Source organism: Phodopus roborovskii, unplaced genomic scaffold (genome assembly GCF_943737965.1).
Source record: "Phodopus roborovskii unplaced genomic scaffold, PHOROB, whole genome shotgun sequence".
NCBI lineage: Eukaryota > Metazoa > Chordata > Mammalia > Rodentia > Cricetidae > Phodopus > Phodopus roborovskii.
Genome location: NW_026125911.1, coordinates 578,714 through 600,910, shown reverse-complemented (window position 1 = coordinate 600,910; position 22,197 = coordinate 578,714). Strand labels below are relative to the sequence as shown.

The 22,197-nt window shown below is 38.7% G+C and overlaps 1 protein-coding gene across 3 annotated transcripts in view; it reads left to right on the top strand.

Moving 5' to 3' along the window:
* The first annotated feature begins 1,081 nt into the window (after nt 1–1,081).
* Nucleotides 1,082–22,197, top strand: part of Slc25a14 (solute carrier family 25 member 14) — a 45,645-nt gene continuing 24,529 nt past the window's right edge. Inside the window, exons 1-5 of one of the 3 annotated variants that reach the window (XM_051178970.1) lie at nt 1,082–1,162; nt 1,293–1,534; nt 7,026–7,119; nt 8,700–8,847; nt 12,660–12,754. In XM_051178970.1, coding sequence (XP_051034927.1) covers nt 1,469–1,534; nt 7,026–7,119; nt 8,700–8,847; nt 12,660–12,754 — 403 coding nt within the window. In that variant the 5' untranslated portion in view covers nt 1,082–1,162; nt 1,293–1,468. Of the gene's footprint in view, nt 1,163–1,292; nt 1,544–7,025; nt 7,120–8,699; nt 8,848–12,659; nt 12,755–22,197 lie in introns of all 3 variants that reach the window. The other 2 variants (XM_051178969.1, XM_051178971.1) reach the window with 2 other exon arrangements.

The following is a 22,197-nucleotide window of genomic DNA, read 5'->3' as shown; positions in this document are numbered from 1 at the left end:
AAGAAAAAAAAATTTAAGTGAAAAAAAAAGTAGATGTGATGAGGAAGATCCTGTTGGAATAAATGAATTTAAAACATTAATTTATTCAACAAATAATCTCTTAGGACTGTGTGCCTTGAACTCACTACCTTATATTTATGCAAATAATAAACACAATTATTAACTATTGTGTAATTGTGGAAACTGTGATCGTGGGTTAACTCTGTGATACATTGAAGAAAAGTGGGGATAGCTATAATTTAGCTAATGGATTCACCCAAAAGTTTGTGGTTTTCTCTTTCAGTGGTCCTGGGAACTGGGGTCCGAAGCTGGTGTTTAGTGTTTTCTGGACAATTTGAGGTGTAGATTAACTGGTACGCCCTTCCATTCTTCTCAGATTCATTTTGGCTTTTCAGAGACTGCTGTCTGACATTCAGTAGACGAGGCTTGTTTCCCTCACCCTAATTTTCCTTTCTGAGCCTGGGTTCAGTGTCTAAATTCTGCTCATATCCTGGATCACATTTTTATCTTAAATTGTCCCACTATTAAAAATGTGTTTATTTTCCCCACATATATTACGTCCCCTACTGCAGTTTCTCTTTCCGCCCTTGCTCCAGTTCCCCACCTGTCCCAGATTCTGTTCCCGTTTCCCTTCAGAAAAGGGCAGGCTTCTCAAGGCTCGGCGAGCAGACACAGTAGAAAGAAAAGGGTCCCTCAAAAGCAGGCAAAAGAAATTCTCCAATTTTTAGCTTAAACCCTTTGCCCCGCCTCCCTCTATGTGATGCCCCGCCCACCGTCTCTTATTTTTTTAAGCCTGCTGTGTCTGGTAAGATCCGGGTGGGTGGGCGGGTGACGAGGCACCCCCTGTGTCTTCTCTGGTGAACACATCATCTGCAGAAGCTGCCACATTCTCAGGCCTTACTCCCTCTCCCGAAAGGCCGGTGGCTGGCTCCCGAACTTCATCACAGCCTTCTGGACTCTGGCCTTGTGACCCTACTGGTTTCCTGTCATTCGCGCCTTCCTTTTCAGGCTAGGAGGGGGCGGAGTCGGGACGGCTGCGCCACTGTTGCCGAGGCGACGCCTTGGTTACTTCCGTTCCTTTCAATGCTTCCGGGTTGGCGTTGCGGTGCTGTTTCTTACCGTGGGAGCCTCCGCTACCCAGTCGTCTGAGGAGCTTGAGCAGGTGAGGGGGAGCTCCTGGACTCCCTGGTTGGGGAGCGGGGTTGGGCTGCGGCAGGCCACGCGGGGCCAGGCTGGCCTGGTTCCCGGCCTGGGAGGGGCTTAACGGTCCTTTAATCTCTCTCTCCCCTCAGCTGAGCCCCTTCCCTGTCTTTCACTCTTCTGGCATCGGTGGCTTTACTTCTTCGATTGAACCCTGCTTGCTCGACCCCCCCGGGAGGCCGCCTCCTTCAGGCGCCTCCCTTCTCTCTACGAACTCGCTCGCTCTGACAGCTGAGGAACTGACAAGATCCTGCTACCCAGAGGGTGAATGGGTATCTTTCCCGGAATAATCCTAATTTTTCTAAGGGTGAAGTTTGCAACGGCGGCTGTGATTGTAAGCGGAGTAAGCAAACATCTCCATTGTATCAGTGTGAGGGATGCTGTTGAGAGATGCTCCCCATTACTTTCTACCGCCCCCGCCCCCTCCCCCGTCCCTCCCGAGGTTGAGGCATTGAAGGCATCTATTAAAATGCAGTGCAGTTACTTGATTGGGACCACAGCTATTATCAACATGAATTTTGTTTCTCAGACAAGGTAACATCAGGGACATTTAGAGTTTTCTGCCAGTCCTTGCCCAACCCCTAGATATGCTTAGAGTAGACATTCACTTTTTCCTCCTCCTCATTTATATCACAAAGTGTCCTTTGTCTCCATTTCAACAGATTAACCCCATTGCTAATGAGCATTCTTTTCTGCCTACTCACACCCTAAGCTATTTCCCTACCTCTTCTGTTTGCAATCCACTGTGCTTGTAGCCCCCGGTAGCTAATTAAAATAGAGTATTACCTCAATTCACTTCCCTACTAATAGAACTAATCTTCCTCCGACATCCTTTGACTTGTTCAACTAACAAGCACATTGTGTATTCTGCTTTGTTTCTGCCTCAGTAAAACTATATTGATGCCTCCCTCCACATGAGTGTTTTATGTTTGCTCGTTTGTCATTAAGCATCCTGTTCACCTTTCCCAGATGTCTTCCTTAACTCCTCCTGCCCAAATTTAGTCTGCTCACTATTGAGGCCCAATTTAAGTTCTCTCACTTCCAATAGCTTTCCCAAACTGTTCAAACGCATGCCTATTATTTTCATGCCCCCTTGCTTGTAGATTGTTATACATTTTCCTCTAATATTTAATTTCTTACACCAGATGATTGTCCAGGGATGATAGGTGGAATGACAAATACTGTGAATATTAGAATATATTTCTGTGATTTTATTTATTTTTTGTTTTTGTTTTTATTTTGTATTTGTTTTCTCAGTGTAGCCCTAGCAGTCCTGGAACTAGCTCTTGTAGACCTGGGTGACTTCAAACTCACAGAGCTCCACCTGTGTCTGCCTCCAGAGTGCTGGGGATTAAAGGCCTGTGCTACCACCATCTGGCTGTGATTATTTTTTTTACACAGGGTCTCATAATATATAGACCAGTCTGACCTCAGATGTACAGAGATCCACCTGCTTCTGCTTCACAGGTGCTGGATTCAAAGGCATGCAACTCCATACCAGGCTGTGATTTTTAAAAGCATGACCAATTATATATATTCATAGACATTTCAGTTTTGAGTATTTAGTATGCCTTTAACTTATATCTTTAGGTTCCCTACTGCTATCTTCCAAAGATGTGAATCTCTAATACCTACTTTTTTTTAATAATATTTATTATGTATACAGTGTTCTGTCTACATGTTTCCCTGCAGGCCAGAAGAGGGCACTAGATCTCATTACAGATGGTTGTGAGCCACCATGTGGTTGCTGGGAGTTGAAATCAGGACCTTTGGAAGAGCAGGCAGTGCTCTTAACCACTGAGCCATCTCTCCAGCCCCCATACCTACTATTATTTAAACCAAGAAGATAACCCAGAATTTCCAGACCAGACTTTGAAGGAAGTGTAGGGGCTATATAATATGGATTTAAGGATATTCTTATTGTTACTTATTAGGATATTAAGATGTCCACAGTCAGATTATAAGAATAGATGTGCAAATTCTAAAAACAAGTTTCATTGGCTTCTTCATATAATAAAATTATTTAAGGTACTGTATTTATATTGCTATTTAGATATGCCCTCTGTCCTTTCACCCAAAACTGAGGTTAGTCTCCACAAGTCAAAATAACTATGAGGAGTTGGGATACTTTATGAATCAATTGTCTGCAACAAAAGCAAGAGGCAAGAGTTTGTGGGTAGACCATCTGGGAATCAGGAGCATGTTGTATAAAGTGTATAGTATTGTTCATGTCTAGCAAATTACTTTTGTGGCTTCCTCTAATTGTTTATATATAGGTTGCATACATAAGACACTCAACTATTTGGTATGTTTGTCCTCATTCTATACTAGTTTCTGTGAGGTTTATAAAAAATTTGGTGAAATATGGTGTCATATTTTAGGGAATCTTACCTATTTAAGAGGAGAAGAGATAGGACAACTAGAGAATAAACCTTGCCCTAGTCATCCTTTTATGCCTGAATTTAAGATGTTGAATATCCAGGACAGCCTCCAAAGCTACAGAGAAACCCTGTCTCAAAACCAAAACAAACAAACAAACAAAAAACAAAACAAAACCCAAAGATGTTGAATAAACAAATTTCTCAAAAAATTACATACTGTAGTAAAATAACTGGGACATAATCTGTACATGTATATACAGCTTTACGTAAAAGACTCTGGCATTTGCTGGAACTTTAATGCTTCATTTGTGGGATATGACACTCAAAAGAAACAGACAATTTTAGCTATAGTAACTGAAGTAAAACATGTAGAATGAAGAAAATGGCCAGGCCTATTTAGCCTGAGAAAGAGAAAAATAAAGGAACATGAAAATTCTCTAAATATTTGAAGGGCTCCTTTGTGGAGGCATAAATTTGTTCAATGTGCATCCAAATTGTTCTAGTGTGAGGAAGGGCTGTATAAAGTCTAATCGAAGGAGAAATACAGAATTTCTTTAATGACTTTGATTTCTAACATTGGAGTGAAAGATTTTACTATCAGATGTGACTGGGGAGGTGGTAAAAGGACAGTGTTGGTTTTAGTCAGTCTTCTACAGACTTGTATAATTTTATGGACTAATGAAATTATGGTGGAGCATATACAGATAAAGATCACTGTGCTTATTTTGCCAAATAAAAACACTAAATATTATCAACTACCTACTACCATTATCATTTTATATAAGAAAGGTGATTTGTCAGTGCTCCAAGGATAAATAATATCATTTAATAGTAATTTAAATGACATACGTTAACCTGAAAAAAGAAAAAGCAGCCTAGGTTTTGTTTTGTTTTCCTATCACTTTTGAATTGTGAAAACTTTGGAAAACCTCTGATCTAAGATCCAGCAACTGATCTTTCTGTTTTCTGGTTTGACTCTGTCCCCAACTTTTAGTGCTTTGTTATTGCTCCTGAACACTGAGCACATTTTCCTTATTAAAAGATTGGGTAGAGGGCTGGAGAGATGACTCAGCTATTAAAAGCAGTAACTGCTCTGCCAGAGGACCCAGGTTCAAATTCCCACACCCACATGGCAGCTCATAACCATCTGCAACCAGTTCCAGGGGATCTGGCCTTCATGGTCATCAGGCATGCATGTGGTACAGAGACATACATGTGAGCAAACACTCACACACACACAAATAATGACAAATCATTAAATATTTTTTAGAACACGTAGTAGTAGGTACTAAAGTTGTGGTAGAATTTTTTTTTTCTGTACTGACAAAGAATGCATGAAGTTGTAAAGGGAAAGTCTCGGGGAGAGCACAGCAGACATTTGAAATATCAAAGGCTATTTAGGGAAATTGCTCAATTTGACACCAGAGAGTGATATTCCCCCTTCTCTTTTTGTGCGTTCTTTTGGAGACAGGGTCTTTTATAGCTCAAGCTGACCTCAAACAGAGGGTGACTTTGAACTACTGGAATTACAGGCATATGCCATCATGTCTGACTTAAATTTTATTTTTCTTGTAAAGTTAGGAGGTATGCCATAGTTCTATTTTTCCTATTAATTTCTACTTTTCTCTTTAGAGTTTTAAAGAACTTTCCTCCAAGAGGAAACATATGTAGTATATCCTATGTTTGAACGGAAGCTTCCACAATTACTTTTGTTGTATGTAATTAAGATATTTATGTGCATACTTACTAGCCTCTCTAGAAAACTGCTCTTTGCTTTGTTTCAGAGAATTAATTTTGTAAAAAAATAAATCAAAACACTGTTTCCTCTAAGAACAGACAGTGGTTTAACATTGCTAACCCAATCTGTCAAGGGGAAGGTGGCCAGCAAATGCTATCTATTAAAATGTAAATTCAGCAGTCTAATAATAACTAGCTAATTTATTGAACAAAGTTTTAGGGATTCTTCTAGGCGTTAAATATGTATTATTTGTATATGACACAGCAACCCTATGACATAAGTTTTTATTATTATCGTTTTCAGAAAATGGAGCCAGAGAAAGATTGAATAACTTTCCCAGAGTCACAGCAGTAGTCAAGTAATAGTCAAGATGCAAGTCTGGAGCCTTGACTTGATGTCAGATGTTTAGATTTCAGAGTATTCTTTTTTGAGTGTAACCCTTTTGAAATCGGGAAGTATATATATACTTTGAAGCTCTGAAAAAGAAGGAACTATGTCAAGGCAATCTGAGATTCCTTTAAGAAAAAGTAGTGTTTCCAAGTGGTCCAGGCAGGTGATGCCTACAGCAGTAGTCCTTTAAGCATCAGTATTCTTTCACACCTTACAGATTCTCAGGGCAAGGCTAACCCTCCAATCAGATACTCTGGGGGAAAGCCTCCACAGTCCATGTTTTAATAACCTTTTAGGTGATTCTGGTACTATTTGACAAATATTTTCCTAGATGCTAGAGTTGTAGAAAAGCGGCAGAAAGAAAAAAACTGAAGTTTGTTTGTTTGTCCTAGGTAAGGTTTTTCTCTGTAGTCCTGGCTGTCCTGGAACTTACTGTGCTAAACAAGCTGGCCTCAAACTCACAGAGATCCTCCTTGCCTTTGCTTCTGTAAAGGCGTGTGCCACGACTGCCCCAGCAAAACTGAAGATTTTTAGGAGGACAGATCTAAAAAGGATTTAATGTAAAGACGGAAGAAGTAAGAAGGGCTGAGGACAGAAGTACATAACTAAAGAATTATAAAAGGTGTAGTACATGTATTCACAGTTTAGAGGGAAGGGAAAAGAAATCACTGGATGGATGATGTTCAGTGTCAGAAGTGTGATATATCCATGTTGTTGTCTTTCTCCAGGAGCCAGAAGCAAGATGAATTGCCACTCAGCTCAGAGTGGGTCTTACTGAGTAGCCGCTTTGGTGTATAGCTAGCTCAGTTCCTGGAAGTGAGATGCTAAATTTCAGCTGAGAGCTGAGAGGGCTGAGAACATTAGGGGGCAGTGTTGGGAGCTTGTGCTTTGTGTCTAAATCAAGCTAACTGAATACCATGAACTGCTTTTATAAGATGCCTCAGCCTATGTAACTGGAATTCCAGTTTCCTTGACTCGTGATTGTCTAGATGAATGTCACAGATGGGTGTGCTGGATGGGCCGAAGCTTCTTTGAGTGGGGAAGAGTGGAAAATTAAATTAGAGGAAATGAAGGGCACATGTTGATTTTTTGAGTGACTGTACACCTCCCCTACAGAGTGACATTAAAGAATGAACGTATGGTCATCTGGCACATGAAACAGGACTCTCCATTGTGACTCATTCCACTCGGTGGTTTTTATTTTGTCCTTTACATTTGTTTGATTTGCCAGTGTTGTGGATTCCAATCATATAATCAAGTGTTAACCAATATTCTCTTCATTCTTGTGCCTTGTTCTGATTCGTGTTTATTTTTAGCATCAGAAAAGTTCCACTTTAAGCCATGAGATGTCTGGTCTGAACTGGAAACCTTTTGTGTATGGCGGCCTTGCCTCAATTGTTGCCGAGTTCGGTAAGAATCTGAAAAAAGAATGACAAATATGAGTTTTATGCCATAGATGGTTATGTATGGTACCAGTTAATTTTGGAAAAAAACAGAGAACAAATAGAAAGTGTCTTCATCTTTGTTTTAAAAATTATTATTGCACCAGGTAGTGGTGGCACATGCCTTTAATCCCAGCACCCAGGAGGCAGAGGCAGCAGAATCTCGGAGTTCAAGGGCAGCTTGGTCTACAAAGAGTGTTCCAAGACAAACAGGGTTGTTACACAAAGAAATCCTTTTTTTGAAAAACAAAAAATTATCCTTGCTTAACTATCAATTAGTATTCCTGAGAAAGTAGTAGTAATGATAAGGAAAGTGAGGATAAGAAGTCAAAGTTTGAATTATTTTTGATAGCTTAGTGATTTGTTAATTTTTCCAAGCCAAATATACATAATCATAAAGTACTATATATGACAGTGGTTTCTGTGCATTCCTGTACTAATGGATTTTCATTTATGCTAAGGTTATAATTTTCCTCTTATACAGGCTTTTTTTTGTAAATCCCTTCTCTATTTTAGAAGCAAACAAGATCAAACAAGAGTCATCTCTATTTTGATTTAAATTTTGAAATATTTTTAGAGTGCGGCTTTTCATTTTCCGGATTTTTTTCCCATAAATGGTTCGTGTCTACAATCCAGCAGTTTGTTGACTTTCTTGGTATATACTCTGGTCTTATACTATTCAGGCCACAAAAGTTCAGAACTACATATGTAAAGAGCTTTTTAGTTTTAGATATTGAAGTCTTTCTTAAAACCCATTTTGTTTATGCAACAGCCATTTGTATGTGCTGAGATAAGAAAAGGGACTTTTATTGAAGAATCCTGCTAGGGATGACAAGATGGCTCAGCAGGTAAAGATGTATGCTGTCAAGTTTGATGGACCTGAATTTGAACCCTGGGATCCATGTGGTTGAAGGACAGAACCAAGTCCTGTAGTTTGTCCTCTGATTTCCATACATGAGCTGTGGCAAATGTACCCACATACATACAGTATACACATGCACACAAATAAAGCATAATTGAAAAAAGATAATGGCTGGTATTATTCCAGAACTATCCAAGGTGGGAAGGACCAAGTGAGATTTGGCCAACTTTTCTCATATTATTACGAAGTTGTAAGCACACTCGCAGCTGTCCCCGACTATTGTAACTGCATGTAAGAGCATCTAAAGCAGTGACCCCAAGCTTTCCTATACTTGTGATAATGTGGGGAGATTTTAGGGGGAGAGATACCGAGACTTGAGGTGGGAGGGGATGGGAGGAAAAGACTAATAAATGCTATTAGCATTGGTGTAGTACAACATGAAAAAAACATGTAAACTCCTTTGCATTTCTGGCAGAAAGGCATACTGTGTGGCAAGTTGTGGTTCTTAGGGAGGCTCGTGCAGTTCAATTCACTTCTAGCCTTTACCCTCTGACAGTGGTGATGTAGAGATATCTGAGTGTTATGAAAAGAACCTGGTCTTAGATTTCCAATATTGTTATGGCCTTATATTTAGCCAAAACATAACTGTGTTCTTTGTAAATAACCAGGAGTATGTTCTGTCATAGGCACTTTCCCTGTGGACCTTACTAAAACACGGCTGCAAGTCCAAGGCCAGAGCATTGATGTCCGTTTCAAAGAGATAAAATATAGAGGGATGTTTCATGCCTTGTTCCGAATCTATAAAGAAGAAGGGATTTTGGCTCTGTATTCAGGGTAAGTCTGGCTTCTTTCCTTATATGACAAACAACTGCATGATAGTTTATACCATTCACATTTACCATTTCAACTTGTAATTCTGTATTGGTGGGCTCTTGTATATTTTGTCTGTTTTTAAGTCTTGAGCTTTGGATTTTGTATTAATCTGGCTGTATGTAATACATATGAAAATGGATAATATTGGAGCATAAGCTTTTTTTGAGTGATCTTCTATTTATAATTTTATTTTTTAATTATTTTTCTTATTTTACATATGGATGCCAGTTTCCTTTCCCTCCCTCCCATGTCCCCTGGCCCCCCTCCCATTCCATTCCCCTCCACTGTACAGGGAGGGTGATGCCTTCCAAGAGGGGTCATGTAAATCTGTCAAGTCATTTGGAGTATGGACTAGGCCCTCCCTCCTGTCTCTAGGCTAAGAGAGTATCTCTCCATGGGGAATGTGCTCCCAACGTCCTTTTGTGCACCAGGGTTACATCCTGGTTCCACTGTCTGAGGTCCCTTAGACTGCTCAGGCCTTCTAACTGAGACTCAGGTTCAGGGGGTCTGAGTCAGTCCAGTGCTGGATTCCCAGCTATCAGTCTGGGGTTCCATTAGCTCCCCCTTGTTGAGTTCAGCTGTATCCGTGGGTTTCTGTAGCCTGGTCTTGACCCCTTTGCTCATCACCCCTCCCTCTCTGCAACTGGATTCCAGGAGTTTGGCTCAGTGTTTACCTGTGGATGCCTGCTTCTGTTTCCATCAGCTACTAGATGAAGGCTCTATGATGGCATATAAGTTAGTTACCAATCTCATTACCAGGAAAGGGCATATAAGGTAGCCTTGCCTTTCCACTGCTGCTCAGATTGTTAGTTGAGGTCTTCCTTGTAGGTCTCTGGACATTTTCCTAGAGTCAGTTTTCTCTTGTAACCTATAATAGCTCCCTCTATTATGGTATTTCTCTCTCTCTCTCTCTCTCTCTTTCTCTCTCTCTCTCTCTCTCTCTGTCTCTCTCTCTCTCCTCTCATCTATTTGCCTTCCTGGTCCCACATGTTCTCCTCTCCTCCCCTTCTCTTTCTCCTAGCTCCCTCTCCACTCACTGCTCCCCATCACTCCACCCTCAGGAGATCTCATCCCTTTCCCCTTCTGTGAGGGACTTTATATGAATCTCTTAGAATCCTTCTTGTATCCTAGTTTCTCCTGCGGTGTGAATTATAGGCTGGTGATCCTTTTCTCTATGTCTAAAATCAATATATGAGTGAGTACATTCCTCTTTTTGTGACTGGGTTACCTCACTCAGGATGGTTTCTTTAGGTTCCTTTCATTTGCCTGCAAATTTCAAGATTCCATTGTTTTTTTCTGCTGAGTAGTATTCCGTTGTTTAAATGTGCCACATCTTCTTTATCCATTCTTCAATTGAGGGGCATCTAGGTTGCTTCCAGGTTCTTGCTATTACACATAACAGCGTAAGCTTTTTTTTTTCTGGCTTCTGACACTCATTTATGGCTGTTGGAAAAGCAGTAGTATTCCGCTGTATACATTTTTGTGAGAATTTTCCTGATTTGGCAAACACTGGCTTCCTTTAAGATTTTCTTTGTGAAAAAAATATTATTCTGGCAGATTAAATAGGAATGAGGAATAGGAGAAAGGAAGAATCTTTTTTCATCACCTTTTGATTACCCATCAATTTATGATTTATTGTCCAGTTTGTGGTTTTCCCTGCTGCTGATTTCCTAGGTCATCCTAAATCTAGGCTACCAGTATTACTGAGAGGATGGGAATCAGTTTTACCAGTATCTTGGGTTGGGCTCATTTAAAATATAGTTTTCTTGGCAAAAAAAAAAAAATTCCCCCAAAAATCCCAAACAAGCATCCTCATCCTGAAGTATATGATTTCATGTACCATCTCTTTTACCTTTTTCTTTCATCAGCAAAGATAATCTCAATAATTTTTTCCTGATGTCAAGTAATAGAGTCAGAAATATGCATATCTAGTAATCTGGTTTTTTTCTTCTTCTTCAATCATTTGAGCTGTTGCTTTATTTCTATTTATATCTCCTAAAGTATAGTTCTGCAATTTGGATGAATCTCAAAGGAGGCATGAGTGAGAACATCTTCAGTTTATGAGCAGAATTTAAGTAGGTTGAGATTTTGGCACTATTGCTTCCTTTTTCATCGGGTTAAAAATGTTGCTGCAATTGTTCGGAAATAAAGGTTGATATTTTTTAACCTATGAGGTGTCGGTTAGTGTCTTAACTCTTTTTATATTGCTATATTCAATTTGTTCATCTTTTCTAAAGGATTTTTTGCATCTAAGTTCATGAACAATATAGGTTTGTGGTTTTTGTACTATTTTTGTCTGGTTTTTGCTATCAAGGTAATACTAGTCAAAATGTTTGGGGAATTGTTCCATTTTCTGTTTTCTGGAGAGATTGTGTGAGATTAATGTTCATTCTTCAATGATTTTATGGATTTCTTAAGTAAACTTGTTTGGGCTGGGAACTGCTATCTTTTGAACTTTAATAAAACTATTAATTCAATGGGGGTAGAGAGATGACTCAGTAGTTAAGAGCACTGGCTGCTCTTAATTTGGGCCTGGGTTCAATTTTCCAGCACCCACATTGTGGCTAACTATTGCCTGTAACTATAGTTCTGGAAGATCTTATGCCCTCCTCTGGTCTCTATGGGTACTGCATACACATGGTGCATAAACATGTAGGAAAAATACACATATATACCTAAAGTAAAAGTAAACAAAATATGAAAATTTTAAAAACTATGTGAAAAGTTTCTATACCCTGATAAGCCTCTCCGCTGATGCAGTAATTCAAATCAGACCAAATCAAACCAAATTAGAAAAAGCCTATGTTTAATTTTGTAAAAAATTAATACTGTTAGTTTGGGCCACAGTAACAAAGTACCATGTACTTGGTGGCTTATAAATAGCAGGAATTAATTTTTCATAGTTCTATAAGTTGTCTTTTGGGAGTTTACTCTTCTAGTGTAAGCATTTGACAATAAATTATATAGTCTCAATAAATTATATAGTCTCAGCTATGCTTTGGTTGTATATTTATTGTCCCCCACCCATGTTTTTTAATATTGATGATTGAACCTAGGGCCTAACACATGGTATGCAAATACTCTATCTGTGAACGACCTAGTCCTCCTTTTTAACATTTTATATAAGAGAGGGTCATATTAAGCTGCTCAGGCTTGCCTTGTACTCTTAGTTAAAGCAGGCCTGGAACGCTTCATCCTTCTACCTTAGCCTGCAAGTAGCAGCTGGGGATACAGGCCTATACTGCCAGCATTGGCTGTATCCCATGTATTTTTTAGAAAATTTTTTATAACATTTAATTTTTTGAATTATAATTATATAATTTCCTCCTTCCCTTTCTTTTTCTGCCTGTTCCCATGTATCTCTTTGCTTTCTCTCATATTCTTGGCATCTTTTTCTTTAATTGTTGTTGTCTCCTGTATTTTATAAGATGTATTTGAAATTTTGTTTTTATGTATAGATTGAAAAAATTCTTTTGCAGCTTTCTCTAAACCATACGTTGTTTTTAATGTGTATTGTTTGATTTCCAAGTGTTTGAGCATCATGCTTATCAGTTTCTTCCACTATGGTCAGAGAATATATTCTGTATAATTTCAGTTCTTTTAGCTTTGTTGATGTTTGCTTTGACCTGGGATATGAGTTTTCTTTGTCAGTTTTTCATGGATGAATGAAAAAAATGCATGCTATATTGCTTGGAAGATACGGATAAAGGACTTGTAAAATGTACACATGCATGTGAAATAAAATTAACTTTTCTTTCTCTTTTTTTGGGCAGAATTGCTCCCGCTTTACTAAGACAGGCATCATATGGCACCATCAAAATTGGTATTTACCAAAGCTTGAAGCGATTATTTGTAGAGCGTTTGGAAGGTCAGTATGCTCAACTCTCTTTTGAGGTTATCCTCAAAGGAATTGCTGAAATCATGCTTAGTGTGAAATATTTATCTCATGATTCCAGAGAATGAAAGAATCTCTGCAGGGATAAAGTGAACTTGTATTGACCTGGGCTAAATCCCTACAGAGGGGATGTGTGAGTTAGAGGCACCTACTCTTCAAATTTATCTTTTACTATAAACTAAAATCCGTGTCGCTGCCAAGATTGCTGAATGGGTAAATTCATACAAGTGTGACGACCTGAGTTTGCTACCTGGAACCTATGCAAAGGTGGAGTCTAAAGAAAAGATTTAGGCTTAATACAAAACTATATACAAAACAGTGAATAACAAGTGTGCTCTAAGAAAAGGAAAATCGAGAACAAAATGACCTACATATCTAGTCCTAGGGTGAGGGCATAATGGAGTTTACAATAGAGTTGTCCTAAGCTGGAAAACGTAAGTCTAGTACCTAATATATCTAACTAGGAAGAGAGAATAATAGTTGTGATAGTTTAATCTTCAACCTCATCAAGACCTGAGAAGGAAAATAACAATACTAGAGTAGACAGGAAATGCGGATGGACAACTTCCAAAACGGTGCAGCAAGGACAGAAACAGCAAGCCACCTGAACAGTCACCCTAGGTCTCACAGCGACGTTGGTACACCCAGATTTGGCTAAGGCCAAGAGAACTTGACAGACCACAACAACAGCAGGGAAATAGAATGGCTGTCTTACCCTGACTTGGCAAGGTCAAGCAGTCTTCTATATTTGTCTCCTGCAAGCACATAGGACTGCATGTCCAAATCAGTGGTCAAGGTGGGGGCAATTCTATGCCCAACAGGCCATTAGCTGAGGCGAGATTGAACTCCAGCAGGAGCAACAACAGTGTCCAACATATTTTCGGGAAAATGCACGGTGCTGTCAGGAGCAACAGTGTCTCATGTCAAAGGAGTACTAATATTAAAACATTTAAATGCCATGTTCTGCATGTCTATGAAGGATTGAAGATTAAGCATCTATATCTGACTAATCTCATAGGTACAGGAAATGTGAGTGAAGATAATCTATAATACTCGGGAACTTAGCTAAAAAGACTGATTAAAACTTTCCTGAGTAAAGCAGGAACAAATACTTAAACAATATAACTATTTACATATACCTACATGTAAATCCCTAAAATAGAGGTAGAGTATAAGTGTCAAGACAAGAGGTAGAACTATAAAGGGCAGCAAGATAAATATCCCAAATTGTATCAATATACAAAATGTCTTGAACACAAGAAAAGTATACATACATAGAATATGGTAAAAAATAATGTGCATAAATATTATAAGTGGAAACATTTAACACAATATAACAAAATATAAACTTAATTTTACATAGCTTACCACATAGGAATACATAACAATGTAAGCTGTAAAATACTATCTCATTCATACTCAAATTCTCAAGGAAATAGGCTAATCTACTTATATCCCATCTAAACCATACCTTTACCCACCATTCCCTATTCCTGTCTAAAAGATAAACCGAGTGTAAGCATCACCCAATCCCAAATAACTAAAACCAACCCAAAGACGATGACTATTATCCCAAATTTCCAAGGGTAGGGAAAGGGGGCGTAGTCATATTAAGATTACTTCCTGCTGAAATGGGACGATGATTGCTCCAATGGATCCTGTAGGAAGAAAATTTTTAGCAACCAAATTTCTCAACAGAACTGGCTGTGACATATGTAGTTAGTCACTGTGTGGCAGAAAAATTCTTGACTGTAGTTCTATTTGAAACTGGCCAGGGTGTAATAAAAAGGTGCACCATTACAGCTAGCTAGTCATGAGTTGTCTCGAGCAAAACAGTCTCAAACCGGTTTTAGGGTGATGTTTGTAGTTCCGATGCATCAGGTTGAGTCAAGTGGAAATGATGATGTGGGGCCCCATCTTCTTTCCGGAAAGTTCAAAGACTGCTGTTAGGAATCGTTATTATTCCTTGTGGAAAAGTTACACATCAATATTAAAGTAAAATTTTCAAGTTTTAAGGTATGCATTAGGGAAAGACAACAATAAGCATTAAAAGTATGTGAGAAAATTAGGATTTCAGAGAGAAAATTGCATAAGATATGAGTCCCCAGATTTTGTTTCTTCTGCCTTACACCAATTGGCTTCTTGATTTAAGGCAGAAACCATGAATTTAATCTTAACAACATGCTTGAATTTAGAGAAGGAAAGCCAAATCCAACTCCAAAGCCAGCATTGGTTTACAAAATTTGGGACTTCAGGAATACTAGATAATAGAGAGAAATAGATTTCTATATAGAAATAGTTTACTACAATTAAATTTTTTTTTTTTTTTTTTTTTTTTACCATATATCAGATTCTGCTTCCTTAAGTGATTGTTTCTGAAAAGCTGTCTTCTCTTCTGTAGGCACCTACATGTTCAGTGTCTTTTGGCTGTTTGATGATAGGTTTTCTCTGTTTTCCTGTAAAAACAAGAACAGAACACTTCCCCTACCTTTGAGAGGCCTCCGCACACCTCATAGGACCTAGTTTGTTGGATGACTTGTCATTTCTCTTCATTAAGATGCTTCTCTTGTTCAACTCGGATCTTGATTAACTTAGATGGTATCCATAGTTTTTCTTCTCCTGTAGATACAAATGCAAAACCCCTACCCCAACGTAACACATATCCTGCTTTCCATTCTGAGGTCAGTACATCCTTGAAATACACTGGCTGATTTAGTTCAGAAGTTTTTTCTATTGTCCAGTGTCTTTCTGCAGCTGTTTTTCCTTTTTCATCAGCATTAAGAAAGTTTAATGTTAATAAAGCATTATGTAATCTGTGTTTGGGTGTTTTGGTTCCTCCTGCCTGTTTATGGAGCATTTCTTTTAAAGTACGATTGGATCTCTCAACCACTGCTTGTCCTGTAGGATTGTGTGGTATACCAGTTATGTGCTTTATCTTGTAATACTCAAAAAACTGTTTCAATTTGCTGGAGACATATGCTGGAGCATTGTCAGTTTTTATTTGTGCAGGTATGCCCATAATGGCCATTACCTCTAAAAGGTGCGTTATAACAGAATCAGCCTTTTCAGAGCTCAGAGCAGTAGCCCACTGAAACCCTGAAAATGTATCTATAGTGTGATGTACATATTTTAATTTTCCAAATTCTGCAAAATGAAACACATCCATTTGCCATATTTCATTCCTATTTATACCTTTAGGGTTACTGCCTGGTGGTAAAGGAGTTTGGTTATAGAATGAGCAAGTAGGACATTTCCTTACTATTTCCTTGGCTTGTTCCCAAGTGATAGAAAAATCCTTTTTTAAACCTTTGCTGTTCACGTGGTGTTTCTTATGAAACTCTGAGGCTTCTAGCACACTTCCTATCAATAAACGATCAATTTCATCATTGCCTTGTGCTAGAGGACCTGGCAGACCCGTATGGGATCTGATGTGTGTTATATATATAGGATGAGTCCTCTTTCTGATAGTATCTTGTAACTGTATAAACAATGAAGTTAATTCTGTATTGTCAGGAATAAATTCTGCAGTCTCAATGTGTAAAACGACTCTCTCTGCGTATTGAGAGTCAGTAACTATATTGAGGGGTTCTTTAAAATCCATAAGTACCATGAGAATGGCATACAATTCTGCCTTTTGTACAGAATTGTAAGGGCTTTGAACCACTTTACTAATATTTCCTGATTTATATCCTGCCTTACCTGATTTATTTGCATCAGTGTAGAATGTATGAACTCCAGAAATAGGTGTTTTTCTTACAATGCGTGGAAGAATCCAAATCGTTTTCTTTATGAATTTGATTCTCTCAGTTTTGGGATAGTTGTTGCTAATTGTTCCCAAAAAGTTACTGCAAGCTCTCTGCCAATATTCGTTATCTTTCCATAAGGAAGAAATTTCCTCATTAGTTAAAGGTACTATAATTTCTGCTGGGTCCCTTCCTATTAGCTGACGAAGTCTTAATTTACCTTTTATAATCAAGTCAGAGATCTTTTCTATATATGTTTTCAGTTTTTTATTCTGTTTATGTGGTAGGAATATCCATTCTAATATGATATCTTCTCTCTGCATCAAAATCCCTGAAGGATATTCTCTAGATGGTAATATAACCAGAATACAGTCTAGGTTTGGATCCACACGGTCCACATGTGCTTCTAGTATCCTCTTTTCTACCCATTCTAATTCCTTCTCAGCTTCAGCTGATAGTATTCGTGGACTATTCAAGTCCTTATCTCCTTTTAGGGCCATTTTCAAGTTTTTCAAATCATGCCCTTCTACTCCAATTATGGTTTGCAGTTGAGAAATCTCTCCTAGTAATTTTTGAAGATCATTAAGAGTCTGGTAGCGATCTCTTCTGATCTGTACTTTTTGTGGTCTAATTTTCTGTAGACCTATTTTATATCCTAAGTAGTTGATAGACTCTCCTTTTTGTATTTTTTCAGGTGCAATTTGTAATCCCCAGCGAGGTAAAACTTCCTTTACTTTCTCAAACATTTTTTCTAATATTTCTCCTTTAGAGTCAGCTAACAATATATCATCCATGTAATGATAGATTATGGATTGTGGAAACTGTTTACTGAATTATTTCTAACGGCTTTTGTACGAAATATTGGCACAGGGTGGGGCTATTTAGCATTCCCTGTGGCAAAACCTTCCATTGATATCTCTTCACCGGTTGAGAATTGTTATAATTAGGTACCGTGAAGGCAAATTTCTCTTTGTCTTGTTCTTGTAAAGGTATAGTGAAGAAGCAATCCTTTAAATCAATAACTATAATAGGCCATTCTTTGGGTATCAAAGAAGGCAAGGGCATTCCAGGCTGTAGAGAGCCCATTGGCTGGATAACTTTATTGATGGCTCTCAGGTCTGTAAGCATTCTCCATTTACCAGATTTCTTTTTGATCACAAATACAGGAGAATTCCAAGGGCTGGTTGATTCCTCAATATGTCCAGCATTTAGCTGTTCCTGAACCAGGCTTTCTAAAGCTTCTAACTTCTCAGAGGTCATAGGCCATTGTCCTACCCAGACAGGTTCCTCTGTTAGCCATTTTAAAGGTAGGGCTTTTGGTTCCTCTGTTCAGCATTTGTATTTTGTTTTTGTACTGCCTGGATATTTGGTCTCTGTCTTGTATAGTACTTAACAGTATTCTTTCCACAATCATGAGGTCGTCTATGGTTCCTATCTAATACAGGAGGAATGTTAATCTGTGTATTCCATTGCTGTAATAGATCACGACCCCATAAATTTATCACTACATCAGCCACATATGGTCTCAACCTCCCTCTCTGTCCTTCTGGTCCTATACAGTCAATCCATCTCGTGCTTTGTTTTACCTGAGCCAGGGTTCCAATCCCTAAGAATTGAACATTTACCTCATGCAGGGGCCATCTTTGAGGCCAAGATTTATTAGATATGATAGTTACATCAGCTCCAGTGTCCACCAGACCCTCAAACAGTCTATTATTCATCTTAACTATCAATCTAGGCCTATGACTATTTATAGCAGTTTGCCAAAATATACGTTTTTCATTTCCTTCTGTCATGTTTGATTCAACTTCCGTCACTAGTTCGTCATCCAGAGCAGTATGAGTTTTTATAATAGGCACAGAATTTTCTAATTGTCCTGTGGGAGATTGTCTTCCACTGTGACTGGGAATGTTCGAACCACCTGTGACGTGGGGGCCTTCGAGAGGCCCCCCAAGGAGTTTCCCGATGGTAAAGGGTTTCCTTGCTTGTCTCTGGTCGATCTACACTCATTTGTCCAGTGTCTGCCTTTGCCACACCTTCTACATAACCCAGAAGGCTGAGGCCTTCTGTTTGATTCATTCCTGGGGGTGTTACTTCTAGGGAAGCTTTGCCTACAATTTCTTTTTAGATGTCCTATCTTACCACAGTTATAACATCTGACATTATGATATCTTTTCAAACCTTTGGGGATGGCTTCTCCTACCCAAGCTTCTAAGTCACCATAGTAAGGAACTCTGTTATCTTGATATCTTCTCTGACCTTTAGATATGGCTTCTCCTATCCATGCTTCAGTCTTATTGTCATTATACTCAATGTTGCCTGTATATAGGACCCATTCATCCAAGGGTGCTGATCGCATTTTTAAAGGCCAAAGCACCTGTTTGCATTGAGGATTCGCATTCGTATAAGCTAAAGATTCTATGAGTATTCGCCTAGCATCTATGTCTGCTATCTCTAATTGTACTGCCCTAGATAATCTTTCTAAAAAGATACTAAAACGTTCTCTAGGTCCTTGCTTTATCTTGGTATAAGGTTCTATCCTCTCTCCTAATTCATGAACCTTATCCCAAGCATTCAAAGCTGCTGTACTGCATAGAGACAAGATGTGTTCATCATAGGCAGCTTGGGTTTCTGGGTCAGCATAGAGACCCTCACCAAGAATTTTATCTTGGGGAGCTTTATACCCTTTCTTTAAGCCCTGAAGTTCAAGAGCTTTTGCTTCCTCTCTCCATAAAGCCCTCCATTCTATTTGAGAGGCGCTTTCAAGGACAGCTGATATTAATTGATCCCAATCCTTAGGGGTTACCTTGTTATTCCATGCCCATGATTCTACTAATTGCTTCACATAAGGTGAATGCATGCCATAAGAGACTACTGCTTCCTTTATACCTTTTAAATCTTTCATACGTATTGGTTCCCACTGATATGCAACGACACCTTTTGGATGTTTCTTCGTTGCTGGCTTTTCATGAATAGATACAGGGAAAGCTCCCCTGACCCTAAATGGTGTGGAAAATTTTAAATCTTTTTCATGCCCTATTACCTGTAGTTCTTCTTCTGATGTATCAGACTGAAGGTCTTCTAAAGCCTGAAATCTATTCACCATTGTTTCTTTGAGTGTCTGAACTTCTTGAATCAAATAACTTTCTAGAGACTTCATTGTATCAGTCAGTTTCTTACTTTCTCCAACTACAAATGATTCCATGTTTTTAATCTTATCATCCTTAGATATTATCTGAATGGCGTGTAAACTGCCTTCCAGAAACAATGTTCTATCTGCTAGCTTGTCATTATCCTCAGACATGGAAGAGATTCTGTCATCTAGTCTTTCTATCTGATGTTCCAGTTTTTTAAACTTATTAGTAGCTTCCTCCGACCAGGAGTGGGCTGTTTCTGCTAGTTTGTTAATGCATTGCATTGTTTCTGTTCTGGTTATTGAAGTATCTGACATTAAACAAATTATACCTTTCAGCTCGCCAACGCCATCTTCAATATTCTGAATCTTTCTTTCTATATTTTCTATGCTTTGAATTCTATCATTTTCAATGTTTCGAATCTTAGTCTCTATGCTTTGAATTCCATCATTTTCAATGTTTTGAATCCTTGTCTCTATGCTTTGAATTCTATCATTTTCAATGTTTCGAATCTTTGTCTCTATGCTTTGAATTCTATCATTTTCAATGTTTCGAATCTTTGTTACTAAGTCTCCCATAGTTTGTACAAGTTCCTTATTGTTTGCTGTAATCTCAAACCATTTCTTTAAGAATATCATGTTAATGATGTTTATTCAGGGAGAAATAACTTACAACCTAGACAGATGAACACCAGGAAATTCAACCCGATCCTCTCCTGTCCGAGTCACGCCAGAAAGAGAGCGCCTTCCTGGCCCCCTCCGACCTCCTTCCTCAGGTCACCTCCGCCCATCGCTCCACCCCCCAATGGGCGTGGTCAGTGCTACAGAAGGACTACCTCACTACAGTGGAAGGAGTGAGCACCTTCCATAAAGTTGAATTCTCTATACATAGGCCATGGTATTTGTCCCCCCCAAATTTTAATTCTTTTTTGTTGTTGTTTTGGTTTTTGATTTTTCAAGATAGGGTTTCTCTGTAAACAGTTCTGGATGCCCTGGAACTCATTCTGTAGACCAGGCTGGCTTTGAATTCAGAAATCTACTTGCCTTTGCCTCCTGAGTGCTGATATTAAAGGCATGTACCACTATCCCCTGGCTTAAAATAATAATTCTTTTTTTTAGTTCTTATTTTTGTTTTATTGCTGTTTTGCCTATATGTATATCTATGTGAGAGTGTTGGATCGCAGAGTTACAAATAGCTGTGAGCTGCCATGTGGTGCTGGGAATTGAACCTGGTCCTCTGGAAGAACAGACATTGCTCTTAGCTTTTGTGCCATCTCTACAGCCCCTAAAATAATTCTTTAAAAAGCTTGTCATTCTTGAAGAAGCCCAGAACAGCTATGTCCTGAAAATGAATGATTTCTTCATCAGTTAGAGGACTTGAAGGCATTTTCTAGATGCCAATTTGGGTGAGCTTTCCATAGGTAGTTAAGATTTAGTCTGTTCTAGTCTGGATGCTGTTGTACTTATGGCTACTTTACCCACATGCAGAGTTGTTGTATGCTTTTCCCTTTGAGCCTGATCATTGCACGATGGATATTTTACCATAGGCCTGGGTTCCTGGATGGTTGGGGAAGCTGGAGACACTTCATGTTAGCAGTATCAGCATGTTCTGGAGCCTCTTCAGTGGGAATCCTGAAAGAATCACCTTCTGTCCTGAAAATAATTTCCTTTCATAGATTATTCATGTGGATTTACTCATGTATAGGATCTTCACAAGAAGGAATGGTGAAGCTTGGATTTTCTCTGTAGAACAATATGTTCTGTTAAGCCGGGTGTTGGTGGCTCATGCCTTTAATTCTAGCACTCAGGAGGCAGAGGCAGGCAGATCTCTGTTAGTTGGAGGCCAGCCTGGTCTACACAGCTAGTGCCAGGACAGGCTCCAAAGTTACACAGAGAAACCCTGTCTCCCTCCCAAAAAAAATATGTTCTATTATTCCTTCCTTCTTGTTTCTAGTCTAGTTCTAAATTATTTCTTTTGGACCTGAGGGTATAATTCCGTAAAAGAGTGCTGGCTTAGCATGTATAAGTCTCTCCATTTGTCAGCCAATGCCAGGAATTATACTGCTGCTTTTTCATATTTGATTATAGAAGCCTTCTGTACCAAAATGGGGGTTAGGAGAGATATAAAGCTATTCAGTGTTAATATTTAGATAACTTTATTACGCATGAGATTATATCTTTTAGCATCTGGTTATTAAGTTTTTAAAGTTGACTATCCATATAAAGACTTAATAAGTTGATCAGGATGATATCAACCAATATGCCAAACTGGACAGGGGAAAAGCCCACAAGGCATCAACCTTACACAAAGATCTATAGGCAACTGCAGAAAGCTGGGAGCACAAGAGGTGATCTTCCCAAGGTAAGAGCATACCAACTGATTGTACAGTGCCAAATGATCAGCCCTGAAAACATACATACAAGTGACATTATAGAGACTGAACTGGTAATATTTAGGAATATATATGTTTATACATATTAACATGTAGTTACAATTAGTGAAAAAAGAGGAAATAAATTTTAAGGAGGGTATATGGAAG